The 21701-nt window shown below is 42.1% G+C and overlaps 2 protein-coding genes across 4 annotated transcripts; one reads left to right on the top strand and one right to left on the bottom strand.

The window, feature by feature from the left end:
• Positions 1 to 32: 32 nt before the first annotated feature.
• On the bottom strand, positions 33 to 12979 carry clgn (calmegin). The gene is made up of 15 exons (XM_019889378.1): positions 12789 to 12979; positions 7267 to 7515; positions 7100 to 7173; positions 6402 to 6460; positions 6126 to 6267; positions 5867 to 5948; positions 5493 to 5685; positions 4898 to 5087; positions 4684 to 4797; positions 2683 to 2839; positions 2054 to 2269; positions 1852 to 1968; positions 1630 to 1777; positions 1388 to 1560; positions 33 to 1189 (listed from the first exon to the last, which is right to left on the bottom strand). The coding sequence occupies exons 2-15, from the start codon at positions 7513 to 7515 to the stop codon at positions 1118 to 1120; spliced, it is 1986 nt and encodes a 661-aa protein (XP_019744937.1). The 5' UTR covers positions 12789 to 12979; the 3' UTR covers positions 33 to 1117.
• Positions 12980 to 15305: 2326 nt separating this feature from the next.
• Positions 15306 to 20743, top strand: exosc9 (exosome component 9). 3 transcript variants are annotated; one of them, XM_019889407.1, is made up of 12 exons: positions 15306 to 15466; positions 15643 to 15737; positions 16991 to 17110; positions 17279 to 17381; positions 17458 to 17595; positions 17689 to 17771; positions 18943 to 19075; positions 19153 to 19241; positions 19329 to 19475; positions 19565 to 19725; positions 19829 to 19907; positions 20441 to 20743. In XM_019889407.1, the coding sequence occupies exons 1-12, from the start codon at positions 15401 to 15403 to the stop codon at positions 20502 to 20504; spliced, it is 1278 nt and encodes a 425-aa protein (XP_019744966.1). In that variant the 5' UTR covers positions 15306 to 15400; the 3' UTR covers positions 20505 to 20743. The 3 variants fall into 3 exon arrangements, with proteins under 3 accessions (XP_019744966.1, XP_019744965.1, XP_019744964.1); XM_019889406.1 differs by having other exon boundaries at positions 15307 to 15466; positions 19562 to 19725; positions 19832 to 19907; XM_019889405.1 differs by having other exon boundaries at positions 15307 to 15466; positions 19562 to 19725.
• The last annotated feature ends 958 nt before the right edge of the window (positions 20744 to 21701 follow it).

The raw sequence follows: 21701 nt of genomic DNA, 5'->3' as shown, positions 1-21701 counted from the left end.
TGAGATAATGACTACACCTGAGACAGATACTCTAATATTAAATATTTTATTTTATTTTCAAGAGCAATGTGCAGTTTGCAAACAGATGTCAACGGGGATATGGTATATGCCAATGTCTGGCGGGAACTTTACAAAAGCTTTTGAGATTTGGGGGGAGGGGGCTTTGTCTTCCAAGGGCATGTCGTAAATGTCGCAAAAAGCATTGCTTTTGCAAAAATATGCTCACAGAACTGGCAAGGCATTCACAGTTGGTGCTCAAATCAAACAGACACACACCCATGATTCATACATTACATAATTACGATGACCCTCCAGCCATTGGACAAGAATATTTTGTTACCTGTTAAAGGAATGCACCGTGTACATCGATAAAAGATTCTGTGCTCGATCCGATAAACAGCGGGAAAAAATGTTTTGGTGTATTGGCCTTAAGCGGAGGTCTCTGCACGACCGCGTACCCTTCAAGTTAATCATCATTCTATATGAGCAGAACATTTGAAACTAGAGATATTGATCTCTAAATTGTCAATATAAAGACACCGAAGTAAATGCTCGGATGAAACAATTTACAGAAACCTATGAGGTCCCCTTTCTTCACTCTGCGGTAACCTCATTGTCTCCGACTGAAACTCTTACAAAGTGGAAAAACTCAACAAGGTTAGGAACTTTGTGTCCTTATACATGTTCTTGGAAGCAATGAACATGAAAGCTGACAGTCCAGATGCTGTACACTGCCTTTACTCTGAATAGACAGATTGATGACTAGAGAGAGAGAAAGAACCACATAGAGACAACCACATGGTAGGCTGCCAGGCAATAGTTAAACAAGGCAAAGAAAGAATGATGAATATTTCGAAGCAGACGATCAACTGCAGGAGGGGAAAAAAGTAGTAATGCACAAAGTACTCGAAATGCATATGAAAGGCGAGATGAGGAGGAGCTCCGGCTGTAGTTTGTTGGTCGCAGAAGGATGAACGAAAATGGGATAGCCCGGGATACTGGAGGCTACCGGGAGATTGTGGAGGAAAATGCACGTTCAGTCCAGCTCATGGAGGAACGATGGCGCTTCCACGTTGTCCCTGCAGGGGAGTTGGAGACAGTAGGTGTCGCTGTCACCTCAGTCTTTTCGTACCCTCCTCTTTCTCACGGATTGTTTGTTGCTCTCCACAGCGTCACTGTCTCCGTCGGGCTGGAAGGAAGGACACCGTGAGTAAAATGAAACAGTGATAATGCGCCCAATGCTGTCGAGTGTCGCATGCGCTGCCCATGAATACAAACGATGCCTTCAAATAAATGCAACTTCGACCAATCGATTTTCAATCTAATTTCTGGATTCCAGACCACAATGAATCCTTTTCTGGGGTACAGATGTCACTTTTTCACTTACCTCCTCCTCTTCTAATCGTCTCTCAGGAGCTTTGCTTTGTTCTTCCTCCTCCTCTTCTTCTTCCTCCTCCTCCTCCTCCTCTTCCTCCACTTCTTCCTCTTCTCCACCCCGCTCAATGTCACAATCCCCCTCTGGTTGGTCACTTCTTAGATTTGTAGCATTCTCAGCCTCTGCTGTAGTTTGAATGTACAGTGTGTTTGAGTAAATGGGAAAACCAACATTCGTCGAGGTGTCCGTCTCACCTGCAGGTGCTTCAGCGTCCGCGGCCTCAACATCTTCATCATCCTTGTCTGCACCAGCTGCTGCCTCTTCCTCCTCGTCTTCTTCATCCTCTTCTTCTATGTCAGCCTGTGGCACATCCACTTTCTTGTACACATAGTCATCGGGTTTCTGCGAGAAATTTGGGAGGGGGATTAATATTGTGCAGATAAACATTAAAGTTTGACTGAAATAGCTCATGGTACCTTAGGCCAGCAGAAGAGCACAACAAGACCCACTGGCAGACCGACCGTCAGGACGTAGACCACCCAGAGCCATGGGCGCTCCTCTGCTGCAATCATCAACTGAGCAAAAATCCCAGGCTGAAGGGAGGACAAGTTAACCCTTGTTAATAGGACCCAGTGTATGCGCACTTATTGTTCTAATGAGGCGTGCGTTAACGCTAACCTCATTAGCACTGGCCACGAGCTTCTTCAAACCCCAGCTGTCTGAGGCCCAGCGATCAGCAACTTCCTTGCGGGACGTGACAATGAAGTTGTCGAAGTAGATGTCGGAAGTCATGGACCACAGTTCTAAGCCCACTGCTTTGAAAGGCGTCATTTTAAATGGCTGCAGGTCTTCAAAATATTCAGGGTTCATAACTTTACGTGGCTTCCAGGAACCCTTTGGTGAAAAAGTAATAATGAAATAAAAGATCAACATCACTTATTCTCATGAGATTGCACGCCTGTGATCATCAGTTGGTAGTACATAAGTTCATCGCAAGAGCGTGGCAGATTGTTCTGCACCTGGCTTTCAGACGCAGTATTTAAAGATGCAAAATCAGCCACCGCAATCTCTCTCAGGTTTGAAACATCACATTGCGTGTGGTACATTTGGATCTATTCCGTCCAGTATTTAGTCTATTGGTGTAAAAACTAATTGCATTTTGTAAACACAATTCAGGGAGCGCCTGGTTAGTAGACCAGCTTCGATACCTATTTGCGTGAACATTCAATTCTGCACCCGTTTTTGCATGCGCAAACCTTTCGTAAACCAACCAGGAAACAAAGCAAAGTCAGGCAGCTGGTAGTTACCTGATAGTTGGGGTTGTCTACCAGTGGGGCTTTCCACTTGCCCTTGTACTGAGGATTGTTTATCATGGGGCGCTTCCATGGCCCACACCCTGGAGCATTTTCACATGCTGGGTTGGGGATCTGCAGGGCCTCCCATTCTCCATCCATATCCTTATCCCTACACACAGCAGAGCTGTCAGGCTACATAGTTCCGCAGCATAAATGATGAAAAAATAAAAGAATACCAGAAATCTGTGAGTAACTGACCCCCACCCCAAAGAGTTTGTAATGACCTACTGCGGTTTTTGGAGGAGGACCACCTCTCTGGAGGCATCTTCCTGTAGCAGTTCATCTTCTTAAATGGAGTCTGACGTCGTTCTAACATTCTATTTGGATAGTAGTATATTTTCTTGAATGCTGCCCACATGATTTAGATTGCAGCCTGGGCAGGGGTATCCCCCCCCCCCATCTGTGGCCCCTTCTCAAGGTTTCTCATCCCCCCCAGATGGTTTTTTTTCTTGCCCTCCTGTGAGGTTAAGATCAGGGGATGTTGTTACTATTGGTCAACTGTGGGCACGTGAAGCCCTTTTGAGGCTATTCTGTGATGAAGGGCTCTCTCAATAAAATGGACTTGACTTATAGGTGACACAAGATGGTGGCAAATGGCTACTTTTGTCTCAATGAAGCTCCTCAATTCAATTGACTTAAAATTGTTTCCCTAACAACAAATTGCCACCAGATGGTGCCAGAGCATTATCTTTTTCGCTTTGGCTCCAAAGAACAAATGGTCCGTTTTTTTCACAATCGATCTTGCAAAAGAGAAAAGGTGCATTCCTGAATGCGAACCGCATGTATGCTGCGCTTCACTGTATGGTTTTGTTGGAAACGTGTTCACTATCTACTTGCCAGTCTTCTGGTTTCTCAGAATTCGGATCGGAGATGAATTCAGGTTCCTCGTCCAGCCAGCCCTCCGGCTGCACTGCATCTGGGTCTTCAATCTTTGCAGGTGCATCCTCATCCCTGACACAAAGTCGTTTTTACTACAAATCGACAGTCATTTGGCAACATTTCAAAATGGCAGTTTGCTGGCCAAGTTAGTTCTACTAGTGTGGATGTTCACCAGTCGTCAGGCTTGACAGCGTCGGGGTCAGGAATCTTGGCCCTCTCATCCCAGTCCTCTGGCTTGGAGTCGTTTGGATCGTCGATCTCTTTGGGCGGGTTGACTGGAGGCACCACGTCATTCAGCAGGTTGCCGCGGCTCACGCTGAACTGGTCAATGAACATCTCATAGCTGTTGTCTGGGTTCAGGACTGGCAACGGAGGAACAGACAGACATGCATTACTGATATTTGACTTTCTAAGTGCAACTATTTAGATGTGCTGTCATGAGAGTTATTTGATACTTTGAGGGGAAAAGTAGTGGCGGCTGGGAATGAGTAAGTTGAGTGAGTTCTCAATGCAAGTGCACAGAGAATAATGGTGTTTCTGGAGGACGGCACTGTAGTTGCACCTCGCCCTGAGCAGGGACAGCGGTTACTACAGCGGACGAGATTGCAGCCTGGGCAGTGTTATCCCCCCCCCCCATCTGTGGCCCCTTCTCAAGGTTTCTCATCCCCCCCAGATGGTTTTTTTTCTTGCCCTCCTGTGAGGTTAAGATCAGGGGATGTTGTTACTATTGGTCAACTGTGGGCACGTGAAGCCCTTTTGAGGCTATTCTGTGATGAAGGGCTCTCTCAATAAAATGGACTTGACTTATAGGTGACACAAGATGGTGGCAAATGGCTACTTTTGTCTCAATGAAGCTCCTCAATTCAATTGACTTAAAATTGTTTCCCTAACAACAAATTGCTACCAGATGGTGCCAGAGCATTATCTTTTTCGCTTTGGCTCCAAAGAACAAATGGTCCGTTTTTTTCACAATCGATCTTGCAAAAGAGAAAAGGTGCATTCCTGAATGCGAACCGCATGTATGCTGCGCTTCACTGTATGGTTTTGTTGGAAACGTGTTCACTATCTACTTGCCAGTCTTCTGGTTTCTCAGAATTCGGATCGGAGATGAATTCAGGTTCCTCGTCCAGCCAGCCCTCCGGCTGCACTGCATCTGGGTCTTCAATCTTTGCAGGTGCATCCTCATCCCTGACACAAAGTCGTTTTTACTACAAATCGACAGTCATTTGGCAACATTTCAAAATGGCAGTTTGCTGGCCAAGTTAGTTCTACTAGTGTGGATGTTCACCAGTCGTCAGGCTTGACAGCGTCGGGGTCAGGAATCTTGGCCCTCTCATCCCAGTCCTCTGGCTTGGAGTCGTTTGGATCGTCGATCTCTTTGGGCGGGTTGACTGGAGGCACCACGTCATTCAGCAGGTTGCCGCGGCTCACGCTGAACTGGTCAATGAACATCTCATAGCTGTTGTCTGGGTTCAGGACTGGCAACGGAGGAACAGACAGACATGCATTACTGATATTTGACTTTCTAAGTGCAACTATTTAGATGTGCTGTCATGAGAGTTATTTGATACTTTGAGGGGAAAAGTAGTGGCGGCTGGGAATGAGTAAGTTGAGTGAGTTCTCAATGCAAGTGCACAGAGAATAATGGTGTTTCTGGAGGACGGCACTGTAGTTGCACCTCGCCCTGAGCAGGGACAGCGGTTACTACAGCGGACGGCTTATCATGTTATCAGGTTACAGAGGGCATGAAAGGGTTGAACGCCCGATATTAGCGATTTAAAAATCAGCATTTTTTTTTTTTAAATAAACACAGTACAACATAAGACACAGAAAATGAAAACCCTAATCTTCCCTGCGTGCCGGGGCCCGACATGCCACCATACCCAAAGTGTAGAGGTGAGTCTTCTTGTCAGTGTAGTACTTCTTGAGGTCCACATCAGCCCGCTTGGCGTGCTTTTCCTCTAAATCTTTGTTCAAGGGATTCTGGTGACGGAAGATGAAGTGCAGCTTGTAGTCCTCGCCGCACTTGTCGGGTCCAAACATGATGGAGTAGGGCGTGCGGTCATGGAATTGTTCCTGAAAGGCCGGACATTAAGTGAGTTTAGAAACAATTCTAATAACATTTTAAAATAAATTAACAAAAAAGTGTTTGTATTATGAGGTATTCTGGTCACAAACTTATGCGGTGTGTGTAAGTAAGGCATCAATTAGCTGACTGTGTCAAGTCTCATGTAAGCTCGACAACACGTTTACGCACCAGATTGACATCACCAGTGTCTGAAAGCAGTTTAATGTAAGCCCCACCACAGTCAATGCCATCCTGGAAATTAACTTCATACCTAGACAAACAAAAAAATATCAACAAAGCAATTCCATTCCATATATTTTGCCAAGTGGGAATACATTTTTTGTTCATTAACAAACTGCGTTTCCTTTGTTGGAAATCAAGAAAGCATCACGGGCATAAACACCCAAAAGCAAATATACCGTATATGCATTCATTTGTGTGTACTGACTGTACGACAAGGGGTTCATCCTGGAAGACGAAAGGTTTGTCCAGCATGGCGGCGATGGCATGATGCTTGGCGCGGGATTTGAGCACCAAGCCTTGGTCTCCTGGAATCTTGTTTTCCTTCAGCTGTTCCACAGCCCACTTTCCTGCATTTAGCACACACAGCAAGTCAACGGCCTTTTTTTTTCCAAGGCGCAAATGGCTGCATGCTTTGTAGGACCCACGAGAAAACACACACACCCCCACACACTTTCTGGTTGAAGTGAAGATCGAAACAAACCATCATATTTGGCGATGTCATCATCTGCATCTTCCTTCACTGTTTTGGACAACTGCCATCTAAGGAGAACACAAACAAACAATAAATGACTACAACTCCTGCTTGTTTCAGATATATTTGTTTAGTATTTAGCAGCATGGTGGCCGAATGTGTGTGCGGGTTCAAATCTAGGCTCCGGCTTTGCTTTGTAAAGTTTTGCAGAACAATAATTCCAATCGGTTGAAAGCATAACACGTGTTCACTTTTCAGCATGGCAAAACAGATTAGATGCACAGCAAAGCATGAAGCAGCTCCGGTAGAAAGGACAGACGCTCACTCTTTCCTATATCATTACGTTACAAGATACCTACGAGGATAACAATTGGACTTAAAATAACCGTTAAATGTGTAATAGGCGTATTCTATAGTTTGGCGCGAGTACTTTCCACGGTAGGAACATCATGAAGTTTTTACTTTTCAAAGATAAGGAAATACAAGAGCTCCTCCAGCTAATGCCACGAGCGTCAACTCTTTTTTAAGTTTGAACACGCTTCTCATTTTGTCAGTTTGTCATTATATGTTGAAACAGTTGTGCTCATCGGTTTACAAAACCTCAGGGTCTGTAATCTCATGAGCACAACTGCACATGCTGACCAGAGGCTCACGTGCCACTTTACAGCAAAAGCCGAAGTGCTGCTCGCATTCAGATGAGAGATTACCTGTCAAGAGAGCCATCATCAAATGTCTCAACAAAGTGCACATCTCCAGTGGGCACGGGAGTCTCATATGTCACCTAGGAAGCCAACATCAATCAAATGGGTTAACAGGTAGCAATTTTCACATTTCTTCCAGTCCCACTTTTAGTGTCCAGTTATTCTTTACTCACTTGAAAGGACACCTTGTCACTGGCTGTGGTTTTATGGTCTGTTTCTTTTGCCTTATTTTCCTCAATGTCCTCCTCCTCTTCCTCCTCCTCCTCTTCAGTGACTAAAGGCTCCATTTCCTCTTCGTCCAAACCAATCTCTTCATCAACATCCGATCGCTCAACTTCGGACTGCTTTTGGGCCATTACCAGTGCCACGGTCAGGAAAAAGAGGAACGGCATCCGCCGCATCCAGCGCCTGTCCAGCTTCATCTTTTAAGAGAAATGAACAGGGCGGTGGTTATGTGAGAGGGCAACAACACTGACAATAAAACACTCAAGACAAAGTGCATACAATGATGCAGGGCTAGGAAATGGTTAGAGAAAAAAGGGAGCATGCCATCACATCAGCACATTGAGCAATCTCTGCTTGGATTAAAATAGCTCATTTTCTTCCCAAAACAGCTTTTCCATAACACATCGTGTATCCAATAGGCACACAACCTCAAAAAGGTGTTCTGGATTTCATTCTTTGCTTGTTCCTAACTGCAACAGTGGATGGTGCATGTGAGGTTTGACAAAATGGCTTTTGACACCGGCTTCCTTCCGCTTGCCAAAAACATGCATGTTCACTTGAATGGCAGTGATTGACTGGCAGCCAGTCTCCAGTGTAATCTGTCCTCTCTCTCAGGGTCCGTTGCTCCAGCACACCATGATCCAAAACAGCATAAAAGTAGGTTGGATGCCTCTAAAATGCAAAGGACTATTGTATTGAGAAAAAGGTTTGAAACGTTGAACCTTTCTTTCCTTTGATGATTCATTGAACCAGACAACACACTCTGGCTCACAGTTCACAACTGTTACAAATTCCTTTGCAAGCACGGTGTTTTATTGACTCCCATGTAAAACAACCGGATGGAGTGGACATTTCAGTAATTTCTCAGTTAATCAAATGCCCAAATTCTTTTTATCTTCAATGGCATTAGAGATACTCATCACGGCATTTTATTGAGCTGAGCTGCGCAATCGATTGTAATGTCCATTTTTAATTATGATTTTCAAGTCGGGTCACCATTAGAATACAACAGAAACTGTCACTCAAATAAACAATAGCTTATTTATTTGATTATTTCAATTAACCAGCTGATCACATCAATCTCTTGAGAGTTTATCATTCATCATTTCAAACAGCAATGATTCCCCAAATGGACGATGGAATCCATCCAATCGGTGGATTCCAAAAAGATGTGTTTGTGACACCTCATATATAAATAAAAGGGTCTTGTGATTCATCAGTGTCCATTCAATGTATCGATTTCTATTCATATGATTCAAAAACATTGATCTCTGCTTAGCAAGTTGGCCTTCCAGATAAAATACATCAATTTAAAATTATTTTCATGATGCGGAGCCTCCTTTAAGCACCACCGTGTTCTGGGAAGTTGATTCAGTTTTGGACTGGCCTGTGTTGTTCTGAATGTCGAACAAATTTTCCTGAAAAAGAAAAGTAACTGGTTATATTCCTTTTAAGATTGTTTATATTATTCAACAGAAGAATTCTCAAAATTTTACATGCACTGTACCCAGTAATCAAACGCACATATCCCTTTTTGGAGTAAACAGCGCACCCACATAAGAATTTAAAGAAACATTGAAAAAGTGGGGCATGAGCAGCCTGGAGTTGGCAGAATGTTCTCTACTATACATTTTGACATTCATCAAAACATACAACTTTTGTGATGGCCCTTAGTAGAATTCATTTACATGGCCGCAAGCTGAAAAAGGATTGGAATAAACCCACAAAATGAGTGGAAGATGTGCAGCCAAGAATGAAATGAAGACAAAAAATTTTGGTGGAAGCAAAACGATACAAATGAAGTTGTCAATGTACGACAGGTCAATCCTTATGATACTGTTGAGGCCAACGGAGAAGGCCTTGAAGGCCCTGGCTGCATGCCGCTCAGCTAGCTTAAAGGCTAATTTTACAATAGCAGTGTAAATTACTAACTGCTAGATACTGTACAAATGGCCAAATTTACTCATAATTCCGAGTAAAAACGTAGACCTTGTAACATTCTTCTCATTGTACATAATAGAGCTCAGTCATTTTATATCGAGATTTTAGCAAATTGGTTCAAGTTCACTTACCGTGTCAAAACACAGGGGGGAAACGGTGCTGACTTGTATCTCAGAAATGATTGATGAGTGCAGGTGCAAATGCGGAGCTTAATTATTTACCTCCGCAGAGTTAATCAAACACTATGTGAAAGAGCACTTACTCTAGACACAATTTAACTCTGAAAATGTTAAAATTACACTTTGGGGGAAAATGTAACCCTCAAATCAGTCCAATTTTGGATGTATATATAACTGCTTGGTTGATTTTAGTGTGTTTCGTAGAATAAATAACCTACCATAACCCTTGCATCCTTGATATTCTTTACGTTGCCAACAAAGAACAATTTTCCGACACCACGAATTTAGAGTCTTGAATGAACCCAACGTTCATGACATGCAGGAGGAAGCCGGAACATGGAGTTGTTCCCATGCAAGCACATGCACGTTCAAACTTTGGAACCTCTTAAGTATTGCAACAAACATGTAAACGATTCTCCCACCGGGCTCCCAACAAAGTTCATTTCTCTTGGTGAAATACAGTAACTACAAAGCAGGTAATACAGTACACAACACAGATTTTTTGTGTGTCATTTGAACACTTAACTATTGATGAATTAATTAACCATTACAAATGTGACACTATTGCATCATTACTTTCTGCCCATCATTTAGGAAAAAAAGCCATTCATATTCCCCAAAAATACGAGAGGGCTGCACGAAATTGGAAAAACATGCGTTCTGGGGGTTGACCATTGTGATGCTTAACATGGACCGCAAGAAATGACTGATCTAACAGAAGAAATGCATTTTTCAAGCAGCAAAATAAGCAGGCTGATTGAATTCTTCGCAATTATTATAAAACACACACACACACACGCACACATCCATTTTTTTATATATATATATAGTGATCCTCGCTATTTCTTCAGTGCATCGCAGATTTTTCAAACATATTCATGAAAAAAAAAATTTAAGTCCGCAAACAGTCCGCGAGAAGCAGCGAAAGTCAGCAAAACAACAGCGAGTCACAGAGAGCAACATATACAGTAATACATGTATATGTTTACTGTATTTTGTTACTCATACACTAACCTAACTTATACATGTTTAAATCTATTAGTGTACTGCATCAAGTAATGTTAATTACTACAAAATTTACTTCAACATGCATGTATACCATTAAGTTTGGCCTTATATTTTTTATACTCATACACATGTACCTATACGGGAGGGGGAGGTTGCTACTTCGCAGATTTTCGTTTATCGCGGGTGGTTTTGGTCCCTATTCACCGTGCGAAATGAGGGATTACTGTATATATACAGTATATGAAGTCCAAGACGGCGCCCGAGTAAGCAGCCATCGGCAAGTGCTCTCATGACCCTTGCTTTTATTTTGTTGTTTTTGTGTTTGTTTTGTCACTTTGTGTTGTTGTTGCGTCATGTAGACCGGGTTTGGATTGATTTTCAGCATTTTTTGGCGACGACATTCATCAAGGAGGAGACTCGGTGCTTGGTTGTTCCGCCTTCTTGGCAGCATGGGAATACCAGCACTGTTTTTGATTGGGAGGAATGTCGGTGGCATCTGACTGTCATTGCTGGACAGCTCTGGTTGACTTGTGGGTTTTTTTTTGTGCCTGTAATGGGCAGCATTTTACCCAGCCCCGCTTTGTTCAGCGGAGAGATCGGCGCTGTTGGACAGTCTGCGGCTGGATGGATGCAAGGCTTGAGGAGCCGACGATGAGAAGAAAGGAGCATCAGCACAGAGCGCCGATGCGGATGTGGAACTGGAGTCGCGGCTTGGAGTTACAGCGGATTATATGGGACAGGATATGTGAGACAATCTCTTTTCGTCAATGGACGCTACAGCTTCGTGTTTGCTTTCAAAACTTCGCTTGTCGCAGACGTGTCCACATTTTCAGCATGACGTCCCTGATCCACTGGTGAAAGGCCACTTTGATCCTCTCCTCTTTCATCTAGAACTGCTAGAAAACAACAAAGTGTATGCAAGAAAAGTGATCAAGATTGCACTACTGTCTGTGTCTTATGTGTTGTGTGGTGTTGTTTTGTTATTCTGACTTCAAGAGTGGCTGCCTTTCCAGCAGCTCCCATATTTAGTTCTTCTACTTCTTCCTTTCATAACTTTGCTGCTGTGAATTGGGAATTTCTCCATTGCAAGGATTTCTTATATATCCTTCCTGTGTGGAGCTTGCATGTTCTCCCCATACCTGTGTGGGTTTTCTCCAGGTAATCCGGTTTCCTCCCACATTTCAAAAACATGCATGGCAAGTTGATTGGGCACTCCAAATTGTCCCTAAGTGTGATTGTGAGCGCAAATGGTTGTTTGTCTATGTGTACCCTGTGATTGTCTGGCAACCAGTTCTGGGTGTAGTCCACCTACTGCCCGTAGACAGCTGGGATAGGCTCCAGCTTGTGAGGAAAACCACATTAGAAAATGGATGGATACATATCCCCTTAAATTTATTGGGTGGTAGTATCATCCCTCGATACTGTTCTAATGGATGACAACGTGCATTTTAGGCTGCATCTGATTGGTCAGTCAGATACAACAAGTACAATGATGAAACTTATCGTACGTGTTTGCAACATGAAATACTGCAAGGGACATGAGCACCAATGCAATTGACTTCAATAATTCATCAAAAAAGACTTTCCATATAATTTGAAGTAAAGCTAGTACCCACAATTGCGTGGGTACTAGCTACTTCTTTTTGTGTGTGTTGGACAAACAGAATACAATTTTATTTGGACTGCTTGACAAGCAAATGAGAAAATTCTGTTTTCTATAGCTTAAAAACACAAGATTTTTGTTCACACAATGAATTTGACAGACTGGGTTTGAATCTATCAAACGAGTGAAAGGGGTAAAGCAGGAGGGACGTGGATTCCAAGTGTTATCTAAACAGCACAGATGTGAATGAGTGACCAGTACATTCCACAATCAACCCCGCAATGGTGTGCGTGTACTTGGCCCAGCATCTCTATCCAGCCCAATGAGTAAGCAAGCTATTGGCGAAACAACACAAGAGCCTCGAAGTCCTGGGACAGATCATTGAGCTAACATGGCTGCTTGTGAAAACTGCGACCTCCAAACTGTGCCGACATGAAGGCTTTCTGCAGAGGCACCTGCTCCTCTCCAGCCAATGTGTCCTCATCATCACCACAACAGCTAGAAAGAGCGCGCCGCAAAGCGATCTAGTACAGGCTTATCTTCTAAAATGTCGCGTCATAAAGACGCTGCCTGACTCAGTGAATAACTCAAAGCAAACCAACCCGCCATACAACGTGTGAAGTCCAAACTATGGTTTTAGAAACATATTGCGCACACACACACCAGTTAGCTCGCTTTATTAGCAGCGATGTCGAGGGAGGGTGAAGGAGAGATGGAGAATGAAAGAGAGCGCACAAACCTCGCGCCTTGTTGTCGCCGAATAATCCTCGCGAAACTGCTTCTCACACCAACAACAATAAATGAAGAAATGAAGAAATGAAAACGGACGATTGTATTGCGCGAGGCGCTAACAAAACTAATCTACGATGTGTCTGCGAACGCACACTTTGAAATGACGTACGGGATCCACCGTTGACAGCTCAGGCCAGAGAATTAGTGATGTGTCGTTCGCGAACGAACCGGCTTTTAGAGCCGGCTCTTTGAAGTGAACGACGGGAGACGGCTCCTAAAAGGGAGCCGCTTCTAATAGGAGCCGACTTTTTTTTCCTCCTGTTTTTTTTCCGCTCCTTCGGTTAAAGCCGCACGTGATTGGTTAAGATCCGTGGTAGAAGAGGGAGGGGAGGGTTACACACACACACACACACACACACACACACACACACACACACACACTGCAGTGAAGAGAATGGGGAGGAGTTAGAGACACACAAAACAGCAGCACACGAACAGGAGAGACAGGGAGACGAGAGAGAGCTCGATAGATAGCGCTACAGAGAAAAAACAACACAGTGGAAAGTGGAAAGGCGAGAAAATGGAAAGGAAACGCAGTGAAATTTGGACTCATTTCAACTTAATTGATAGTTCAAAGGCAACGTGTAGACTGTGCAAGGTTAAAATATCCAATATCAAATTTTAATTCATAATCTGTTGTGTGGTAATCAAATCTTACTTATGTTGTTTTACTGCAAATAGTTAAAAGCTTATAAATATACACAATCAGAGATTGGAACTTTTTGTTGACCTTGTTTTGAGATGGGTCTTTGTTTTTGTACTTTGTAATTTATTTTTTGTAGCACTCCATGTACTCCATGTTGAGTATGTTCAGAAGAATATAAATCAAGCCATATAAATAATAAATATTTGATATACTGTATAATTTTTACATTAGTAATTCATTTTACATATAATTTTACATTATTTTTGGTAGTAAATTAATTTAAGCAACAAAAAAACTGAGGAGCCATTTGGGAGCCGAAAGAGCAGGCTCTTTTTAGTGAGCCGAGCCAAAAGAACCGGCTCTCTAAAAAGAGCCGGAATTCCCATCACTACAAAGAATGTAACGGCTCGACTGCAAACAAATGCGCATGCGCATTTATGTAGATGCTCAGTGTTGGGCTTCGAAACGAAACGCCTTTCCCCGTTTCATCCAGCAGCCTATGTTCAACATAGGAGGCAGTTCAGGAAGTTCATTAATGTCAGTCACAAAAAGCATTTCACAAATAGTATATTCTTTAGTTGTTAAAAAAATCACGATAACTAATGGCGAATTGATTCATTTTGGTGTCCCCCCACCCCCACCGGTCCACTGGTGTTTACGTCATGCACACTGTGACAGCGGCATCTCAGATCCCAGCGCCAGAATTATCAAATCTTTTCAACACCACCAAACGGATATGGTCGGAGGAGATGCACCCTCAGACAGGAAGTGGTGGGAATTGATTCTGTGTTCGACCTAGACAGGAAGTGGTGGTGGGGTAGATTTTAAAATAAAAGCATTGCACTCAGACCAATTGGAAAAACGCGCATTAACGGCGCTTCCAGGAGACACTTTTTTGTGACGATCAATCAACGTAACTAATAATCACTGTTAGTTTATTCCGTAAAACAGTGAGTAGTATTAACTTTCTATTATGTAATGCTTCCGTGTGTAACGTACAATCTCTTTGTTAAAAACGCTTTATGCAGTTACGCGATATGCTGATGATTTGCACCTACTCCAGAGATCAATACGAGCATAACCCTTGTTTAAATTAATTTCCTCTGACCAGTTATTGTTAGATGCCCTTCGATTGGCTGGCAACCAGTTCAGCGTGTACCCCGCCTCCTGCCCGAAGACAGCTGGGATGAACGGATTAGAAAGTGGATGGTTGGATGAATGTACTCTTAACAGGAACAAATCACTATACAGTATTTTCAAAATCAGATTGACTCAAACATTATTTTACTGAAGGACTTATTCAACTGTAATGGTCAATTCCTTATTGGTTAACGGAAAAGGCATTTCCTGTTGAATTTAAATAATTTCATTCTGGAATGAATTCTAACCAGAGTGGAATAATAAGAATTATTGGAGTCTATTAAAACAAAACGATGAACCAGTACTTTATAGTAACCGCTATATACTCTAAACGATATTGACATTCTGAGCACTAAATGTTCCAACAAACACATCATGAATGTACTTTTCAAAATTCCATTAATTCTTTTTTGATGGAGGTCAACAATTATTTCAAAACTCTTCATTTAAAAAAAAAAAAAAGAATATGTACTTTTTTTTTTACACTGCTGTCTGTAGCCAACTCGGAATTGGAAAAATAAAGTTGAATAAACGAACATGAAATATAGAAGTCCTGAAAAAAAATCATTTTCATTTTTTGGTTCATTTGGTTCACAAAAGATAGTGCGCGAAATAGTAATTGTGGAAGAGCGAACAAGAAAACGCCGAACCATTGTTTTGTGTGACGTCATGTGTTTCCGGGTTAAAGTTCACAACAATAATAATGGCGGTGGCATGCTTTTGGTAGGCATGCAGTCGGAGTTTTAACGTAGGTTAGAAACGAATAGAACAGAATGAAGGAGACTCCTTTGTCAAATTGCGAGCGAGATTTCTTGCTTAAAGCCATCCAAGAGAAAAAGGTAAATATTGCCATTTCGTTTTGGAACCACATGAATCCGACAAAGCATTGTCAATGTTTTTGTGTTATCACTGAAATGAACCAAGTGCAAGTATTTCGCGGATAAAACGTCCACTGTGCTGTTGTCTCGTGTATATGGAGTCAAGTGTACATGGATCGATGCATTTCTTCCTGCAGCGCCTGGATGGACGGCAGACTTATGACTACAGGAAATTAAAGATCATGTTTGGGACTGACTTTGGATGCTGTTTCGTGGAACTGGGCAAAACGAGGTGAACGACTGACCACAAATAGAACACTTTAAATGTTATTCTGTTTAAAATGTGATATTGTGCTCTGTGATGGCAAAAATGTTGACCTGTTTTGACGGCAAGTGAAAAATGAAATTCATTCTGTTTTCCATCTAGAGATACAGTAAAGGTAAATTTCTCAATGCTCTCAATACAGTATGCACACAAACCTTGATTGCCATTTCAAGTCGTGATGGAACAGGGTCAGTCAGCATTTGTATAATCACTGAAATAATACCACGTTAGTTTGGTTTTGCCTGGTTCCTTGATTGAATCCGTTCGTAGTCAACGTGTCGATAAGGATATGGTATGAAATTAATCAATTCTTCTGGCCATCCGGTGTTCCCAACTTGAAAAAGGGACTTTTCAAATGATTGTTTATTGATTATGCTAATGAATAAAGAGGCGATGGGGATTTTATTCATATTTATGAAGAAACAATCTTTTCTCCAATGTGTTTGGGCTGTCTGTTTCTCTCTTTGGAAATACGGTCTCCGGCCATTGAGAAAATCCTACACAGGATGCAGGGGTGCAAAATACACTGTACCTGTGATGTAATGTCATTGCATCCAGGCAGATTGTGTGTGGTACCTTAAGCCCCCATCCAACTGAGCTGTGAACAGTTGCGAGTGTTTTCGAAGGCAGTGAAGGTCAGGGTTAGTTTTTTCTTGTTGCAAGGGAATTTTGAACATTTTTTGTGACTGTTTGGCAAATATTTACCATTGAATGAGCACTGACGAGAACGCACCATTGGCTGCCTTTGAAAACACTTGCAATTGTTTGCAGCTCAATGGGATAGGGGCTTTACTCAGAGAGATTTACTGAAATTGTTTTTTTAGTTGGCTCCATGAAGGAATAATCACCTTTGTCACAGGCAAATATTGTATGTTCATCAATCGCACCAACACTCGAACCATTTCCTGAACCAGTGATGTCTCGCACCTCATCTATGACATCACTCGTCTCTCGGGAATCACGGCATACGATCTTCAAGCATCGCATTTTCTCTCAAAAGCACAGCACCTACTAAATACTCACAATTCTTTGGTTTAAAGACAAAAAAAACAACCCTTCTGCATCACTGTATTTTCAAAATGCTGAACATGCTTCTTGAGTTGTGCTCATCAAGCATTCCATTAACGCTTTTTCTCCCACATAACCTGTTTAAGGTCATGCATGATCTGATCTTGTCAACGTATCCATACATCTATTTTGTGATTCTTTTCTTGATACAGGGTAATGGCTCAGGTATCCTGTGAGCTCGTCGCTCCCAAAGAGAACCGACCAAATGAGGGAATCATGTTCTTCAATATAGAGCTGTCACCCATGGCTTCACCTGCATTCGAACAGGGCAGGTAAATCAAAAAACTGACAACTGATTTGTTTGCGTAATTGTACTCTCCATTAAATGAGTGTGTGTATTTAGTTGCTGCACCTGAGGGCGTGGGGGACGGACACATATCACATATTGCTGAATTACTTCAGAGAAAATAAAAACGGCTCATGAATTTCTTTCTCTGAAGACAGTCAGAGTTGTCGGTGAAGCTAAACCGACAGCTGGAGAGATGCTTAAGGAACTCCAAGTGCATTGATCTGGAGTCCTTATGTGTGGTGTCCGGCGAAAAGGTAAACCTCAACAGTTGAAAAGTCAAAAGCCCTTTCTCTGTGGTTGATGGTGACCGCGCCACATTTCTATGACCAGGTATGGCAAATTCGGGTGGATGTACACATGCTGAATCATGATGGCAACCTGATGGATGCCGCCAGCATCACCGCAATCGCCTCCCTGTGCCACTTCAGACGACCTGATGTTGGCATCCAAGGAGATGAAGTCACTGTGGTGAGTCAGTAATAGTCACCGCAGTTTATAATCATTTATTCTGAGTGCCATGCTCTGTGTATATGCTGCAACCGGTTGTTTCTGCTCTCCCAGTATAGTCCTGATGAAAGAGATCCCATTCCTCTTAGTATCTACCACATGCCCATCAGCGTCAGCTTTGCCTTTTTCCAGCAAGGGTAAGATTGCAGCATATAAGACAGATTTTAATATATAAAAGTGTTTCAGTCTGTTTGAAAAACACAAGAATATACAGATAGTTAAGGCAGATTAATGTGAAATGATTTCTGAGCATTTCCTTGATGTACTAAAACACCGTTTTAGAGTGCCACCGCAGTATCTGGTTATGAAGCACTTTCTTGTACCGGTACTGTTCCTTTTGGTTTCATATACAGCACAGTTTGTGTGTAGAGACTTACTGTAGCGGTGATCTCGGGAGGGCATATAAAAACCCACTAGTGATTATTTCATGCTTCCTCCTGTGAAAACGGTCTAAGCTCCACAGGGAAAAGTGACAATAAGTAATCTATAACGTCACCTCTCTAAAAATGACCATGTAAACAGTCCTACAGCTTCATCAGTGGTCCGTTATGAATTGTAAGGTTTGCAAATACTTCACCTTCAACCCCATTGTTAGTCCTTTGCTTGTGTCAGATATTAGAGCATATATACTAATGCTGCATGTTGCTAACCTACAGACGACTATTCATATTTAAATTGTTGATGAACACAAAGTACGACGAATTTGGAATGCACTGCCTATTATGAGTGTCATCCGTTCTGCGACTAAGCTTGTAAATTGAGTACCGGTAATTTACTTGTACATCAAATAACATTTCCCCATTGAAATGAAATACCGCTTGTCTGTTCCAGGCCCCACAAAATCCAATTTTTTGTGATATATTTTTTCGTAAAGAAATGTGGCACAGTATTGTAAGGTATAAATATAAAAGCATAATATAACATAATAAACGGGTTTGTCAGGAAATGAACTGGTTTTATAGATTGTAATTAAACTGAAAGTCTCGCTGCCTTTAAAGTGCGTGACCTAGTGAGTAATATCAGGAGCACTAACTCCAGATCAGATTCGCCATCCACATTAATGCGGTTAGTTCAGTGTTTGTGGCTGCTCCATGTTCCTTGTGAGTGTCTTCACTTTGTATTTGTGTGTCAAAGACAAATGCAGCCTTGCTTGACTACATTTACTTTGATTTTGTTTTATAATTATTCCAAGCAAGAGATTAAATACAACTACTGGAACAAGCCTCGTCTCCACTGCGTAGTGGAAATATGCAAAAACGGAGTCAAGCCCAGTTTGATTACTTATTGTGCCTCTTGCTTTCTATGCAGGACCTATTTGCTCGTAGATCCATGTGAACGGGAGGAGCGCGTCATGGACGGCTTGCTGATGATTGCAATGAACAAGCACAGGGAAATCTGCTCCATCCAGTCGAGTGGCGGCATCATGTTGCTCAAAGAGCAGGTTCATGGACTTCTGTTACTGGCTTTTGGAGTTTTTACTCATTGAAACAGCGCATTGTTATCTTTCTGGCATTGAAGGTAATGAGATGCAGTAAAATAGCCAGCGTCAAAGTGTCTGAAATCACAAAACTCATCATGAAAGCTTTGGAGAATGACAAAACAGCCCGGTGAGTTGACACACCCATATGTGAGCATTAAATGGTGGAAGTCCAGCTCCTATTCTATGCTAACATTACGATATGAATGTTTTCCAGGAAGGCAGGTGGCAAGTGTGGCTTTGCAGAGTCTATGCCTCAAGAGCGAATCACTGCTTTAAAAAAGGACGAGACGGCAGTTGAAATGACAGATGTGACCGAACGAGCCAATGATATTGTCCTGAACGCCGAGGTTCCTCCTCAGACGTATCTTTCATCTGACGTAAAAATAAAGTTTTTTTTTTTTGCTTTCTTTTGTATTTAATTGTGGAACCTTAATAAGCCAATACTAGAAGTCAGTCGCTGCTCGTGCCACTCCCAGGCATGGGACAGGTGGGCAAAGATCTTCAAAACAGCTGGGGAATCGAGGAATATTACCAAGATGAGGAGGAAGCTTTCAACAGTGATGAAGATAAGCAAACAATGATGGAGGTTGGCGAAAAACAAAAAGTACACGGTAGGGAAAGTGTATTTCTTCAGTGCAATGGTGTCCAATTGAAAGTTAATTCTCATAATTTCAAGGAAGCAATTAACTGACCTGAGTTTGCCTTTCATTCCAGAAGATGTGGTTGAGATATCTGACAGCGAAGAAGATGAAGTGGTCATACTTCAACCAGAGGCAACGGACAGAGCTCACAAGTAAGAATTTCCTGCAACCTTTAACCCACCTTTAGCAGAGGTGAAAGGAACTCATATATGTGCAAGTTTCAAGTTGTTGTCAAAAAAAAAAAAAAAATCAAGCAAGTAAAGTCACCATCAAATTTCAAGCAAGTGCAGTCATTGCGTCGTTTCGGTCGGCAGTCATGTCATACAATCTGTCAGTCCCAATATATATTGGAGTGGTGAAATTAGTTTTCACTGATCATAACACAAAAAAAAGAACGTTTTTAGCTTTAAAGATTAAATGGACACGAAAAGTTTCCATTTATAAGCGGATGGGCTCACATTTGCCGACACAGTATCTCAGTCTGTTTTTACTTCCCTTTTTAAAAAAGATTTTCTTGTTCTCCCCATTTAGTTGTACCAGGTATAGGTCACAGTAACGGTTGAAAAGATTTGGAAAGGATTTATTTTGGTCCCATGTTTGTATGGCGCTAAACCTGTTTTTTGAACAGTGCATGTAGAAGTGTAGCTCATGTCCACTTTGTACTGAATACACTTCTCCCATACAGGAAGACAAGCTCAAGTTCCCACCTGAAGGAGCCAGCGAAATCAAAGAAACGCCACAGAAAATGAGAGAGATTTATAAAGCTTTGTTTCCAGAAGCAGTAACACTGTGAGACTGCAGTCCTGTTACAATGATTTCTTCTGACTTTTCTTCAAACCCGATTAATCTCTGCAAGAATATAAACTTGTACTTCCTGCTTATTTTTCATTGGAGCTTGTCAATAGAAAAGAGCACGCGTATTAATAGTCTCAAATAATATCGGAATATACAAACATGTACAGTATATATCAGGGGTCTCAAATACCTGGGGGCCGCTGGAGCTTGGATCTGGGTGAGGCTGGGCCGCATCAGGTTTTCAAAGAAAAAAAATGCATTTATTCAAATATACATTGTAACAATACAGTATATACCAGAGGTCTCCAATTCGCGGCCCACAGGATGCTAGTTTGAGGACCCCGCCTTGATATTAAAGTTTAATGATAGTCCGGCCTGCGCAAGTTTGATTTGGATGCTGTAGCCTGTGTGTTGGTACTACCTCCGTTCTAAATAGTTAGGTCTGTCTCATTCGAAGGCCGACAGCTTCGGAGCACCCTGACTAGCTGCAACGGGACCATGCCCACGGTGCCCCGCACCAGCTTGAATGCACGTGTAGATCACGCAGGTCAACAACCCGCCACTGCTGCTTAATACACATTAAACAGATACACACCCCGCACCACCCCTGGCAGAAATGAACAATATATTTGTCACTTTTGCTTTATTTTACAAAGTAACTTCTCAATGTTAATGTTTAAAAAAACGTTCAAAAAATAAGAGATAAAACAATTCAGTCTTTATAAAACACTCAATGTGGCACCATATACCCAAATACATAAAAATAAATAATTAGAAAAAAAGCCACTACTATTAAATACACATTTGGAATTAAACATAAATAAGGAACTTTACATACAAATTCCCCCAAAAATGTGCAAGCACCAGTTGGTAGAGGCCCAACAGCGGCATACGTCTGCATTTCCGGTCTGCAAAATCAGTATTCAGATCATCACCTGAGAGTTTTTGAGCAATTTCCCCATTAGGGTCGGCTGGTGCTCCGTGCGGCGACGATGTTGCCGCCGTCAACTATTTCGAGTCGCTAAATTCAGTTTAAATTCATCTCTCCTTTTATTATTTATAATTTTATCTGTGGTTTTATTGTTCTTGTTTTGATTGTAAAGTGTCCTTGAGTGTTTTGAAAGGCGCTTATAAATGAAATCTATTATTAT

This window comes from Hippocampus comes, unplaced genomic scaffold, assembly GCF_001891065.2.
Source record: "Hippocampus comes isolate QL1 unplaced genomic scaffold, H_comes_QL1_v1.1 scaffold86, whole genome shotgun sequence".
In the NCBI taxonomy this organism is placed as follows: Eukaryota; Metazoa; Chordata; class Actinopteri; order Syngnathiformes; family Syngnathidae; genus Hippocampus; species Hippocampus comes.
This window is presented reverse-complemented; position numbering and strand designations above follow the sequence as displayed.

What these genes read in the sequence shown, in the direction of transcription:
- exosc9 (XM_019889405.1), top strand. Translation starts at nt 15,401, where the DNA reads ATGAAGGAGACTCCTTTGTCAAATTGCGAGCGAGATTTCTTGCTTAAA. An exon ending in GCCGAGGTTCCTCCTCAGAC is followed by an intron (nt 19,476 to 19,561) that starts GTATCTTTCATC and finishes AGCCAATACTAG; the next exon opens with AAGTCAGTCGCTGCTCGTGC. An exon ending in GCAACGGACAGAGCTCACAA is followed by an intron (nt 19,908 to 20,440) that starts GTAAGAATTTCC and finishes TCTCCCATACAG; the next exon opens with GAAGACAAGCTCAAGTTCCC.
- clgn (XM_019889378.1), bottom strand. Translation starts at nt 7,515, where the DNA reads ATGAAGCTGGACAGGCGCTGGATGCGGCGGATGCCGTTCCTCTTTTTC. An exon ending in GTGACAAGGTGTCCTTTCAA is followed by an intron (nt 7,174 to 7,266) that starts GTGAGTAAAGAA and finishes TTGGCTTCCTAG; the next exon opens with GTGACATATGAGACTCCCGT. An exon ending in GACTCACCTCTACACTTTGG is followed by an intron (nt 5,088 to 5,492) that starts GTATGGTGGCAT and finishes CTCCGTTGCCAG; the next exon opens with TCCTGAACCCAGACAACAGC.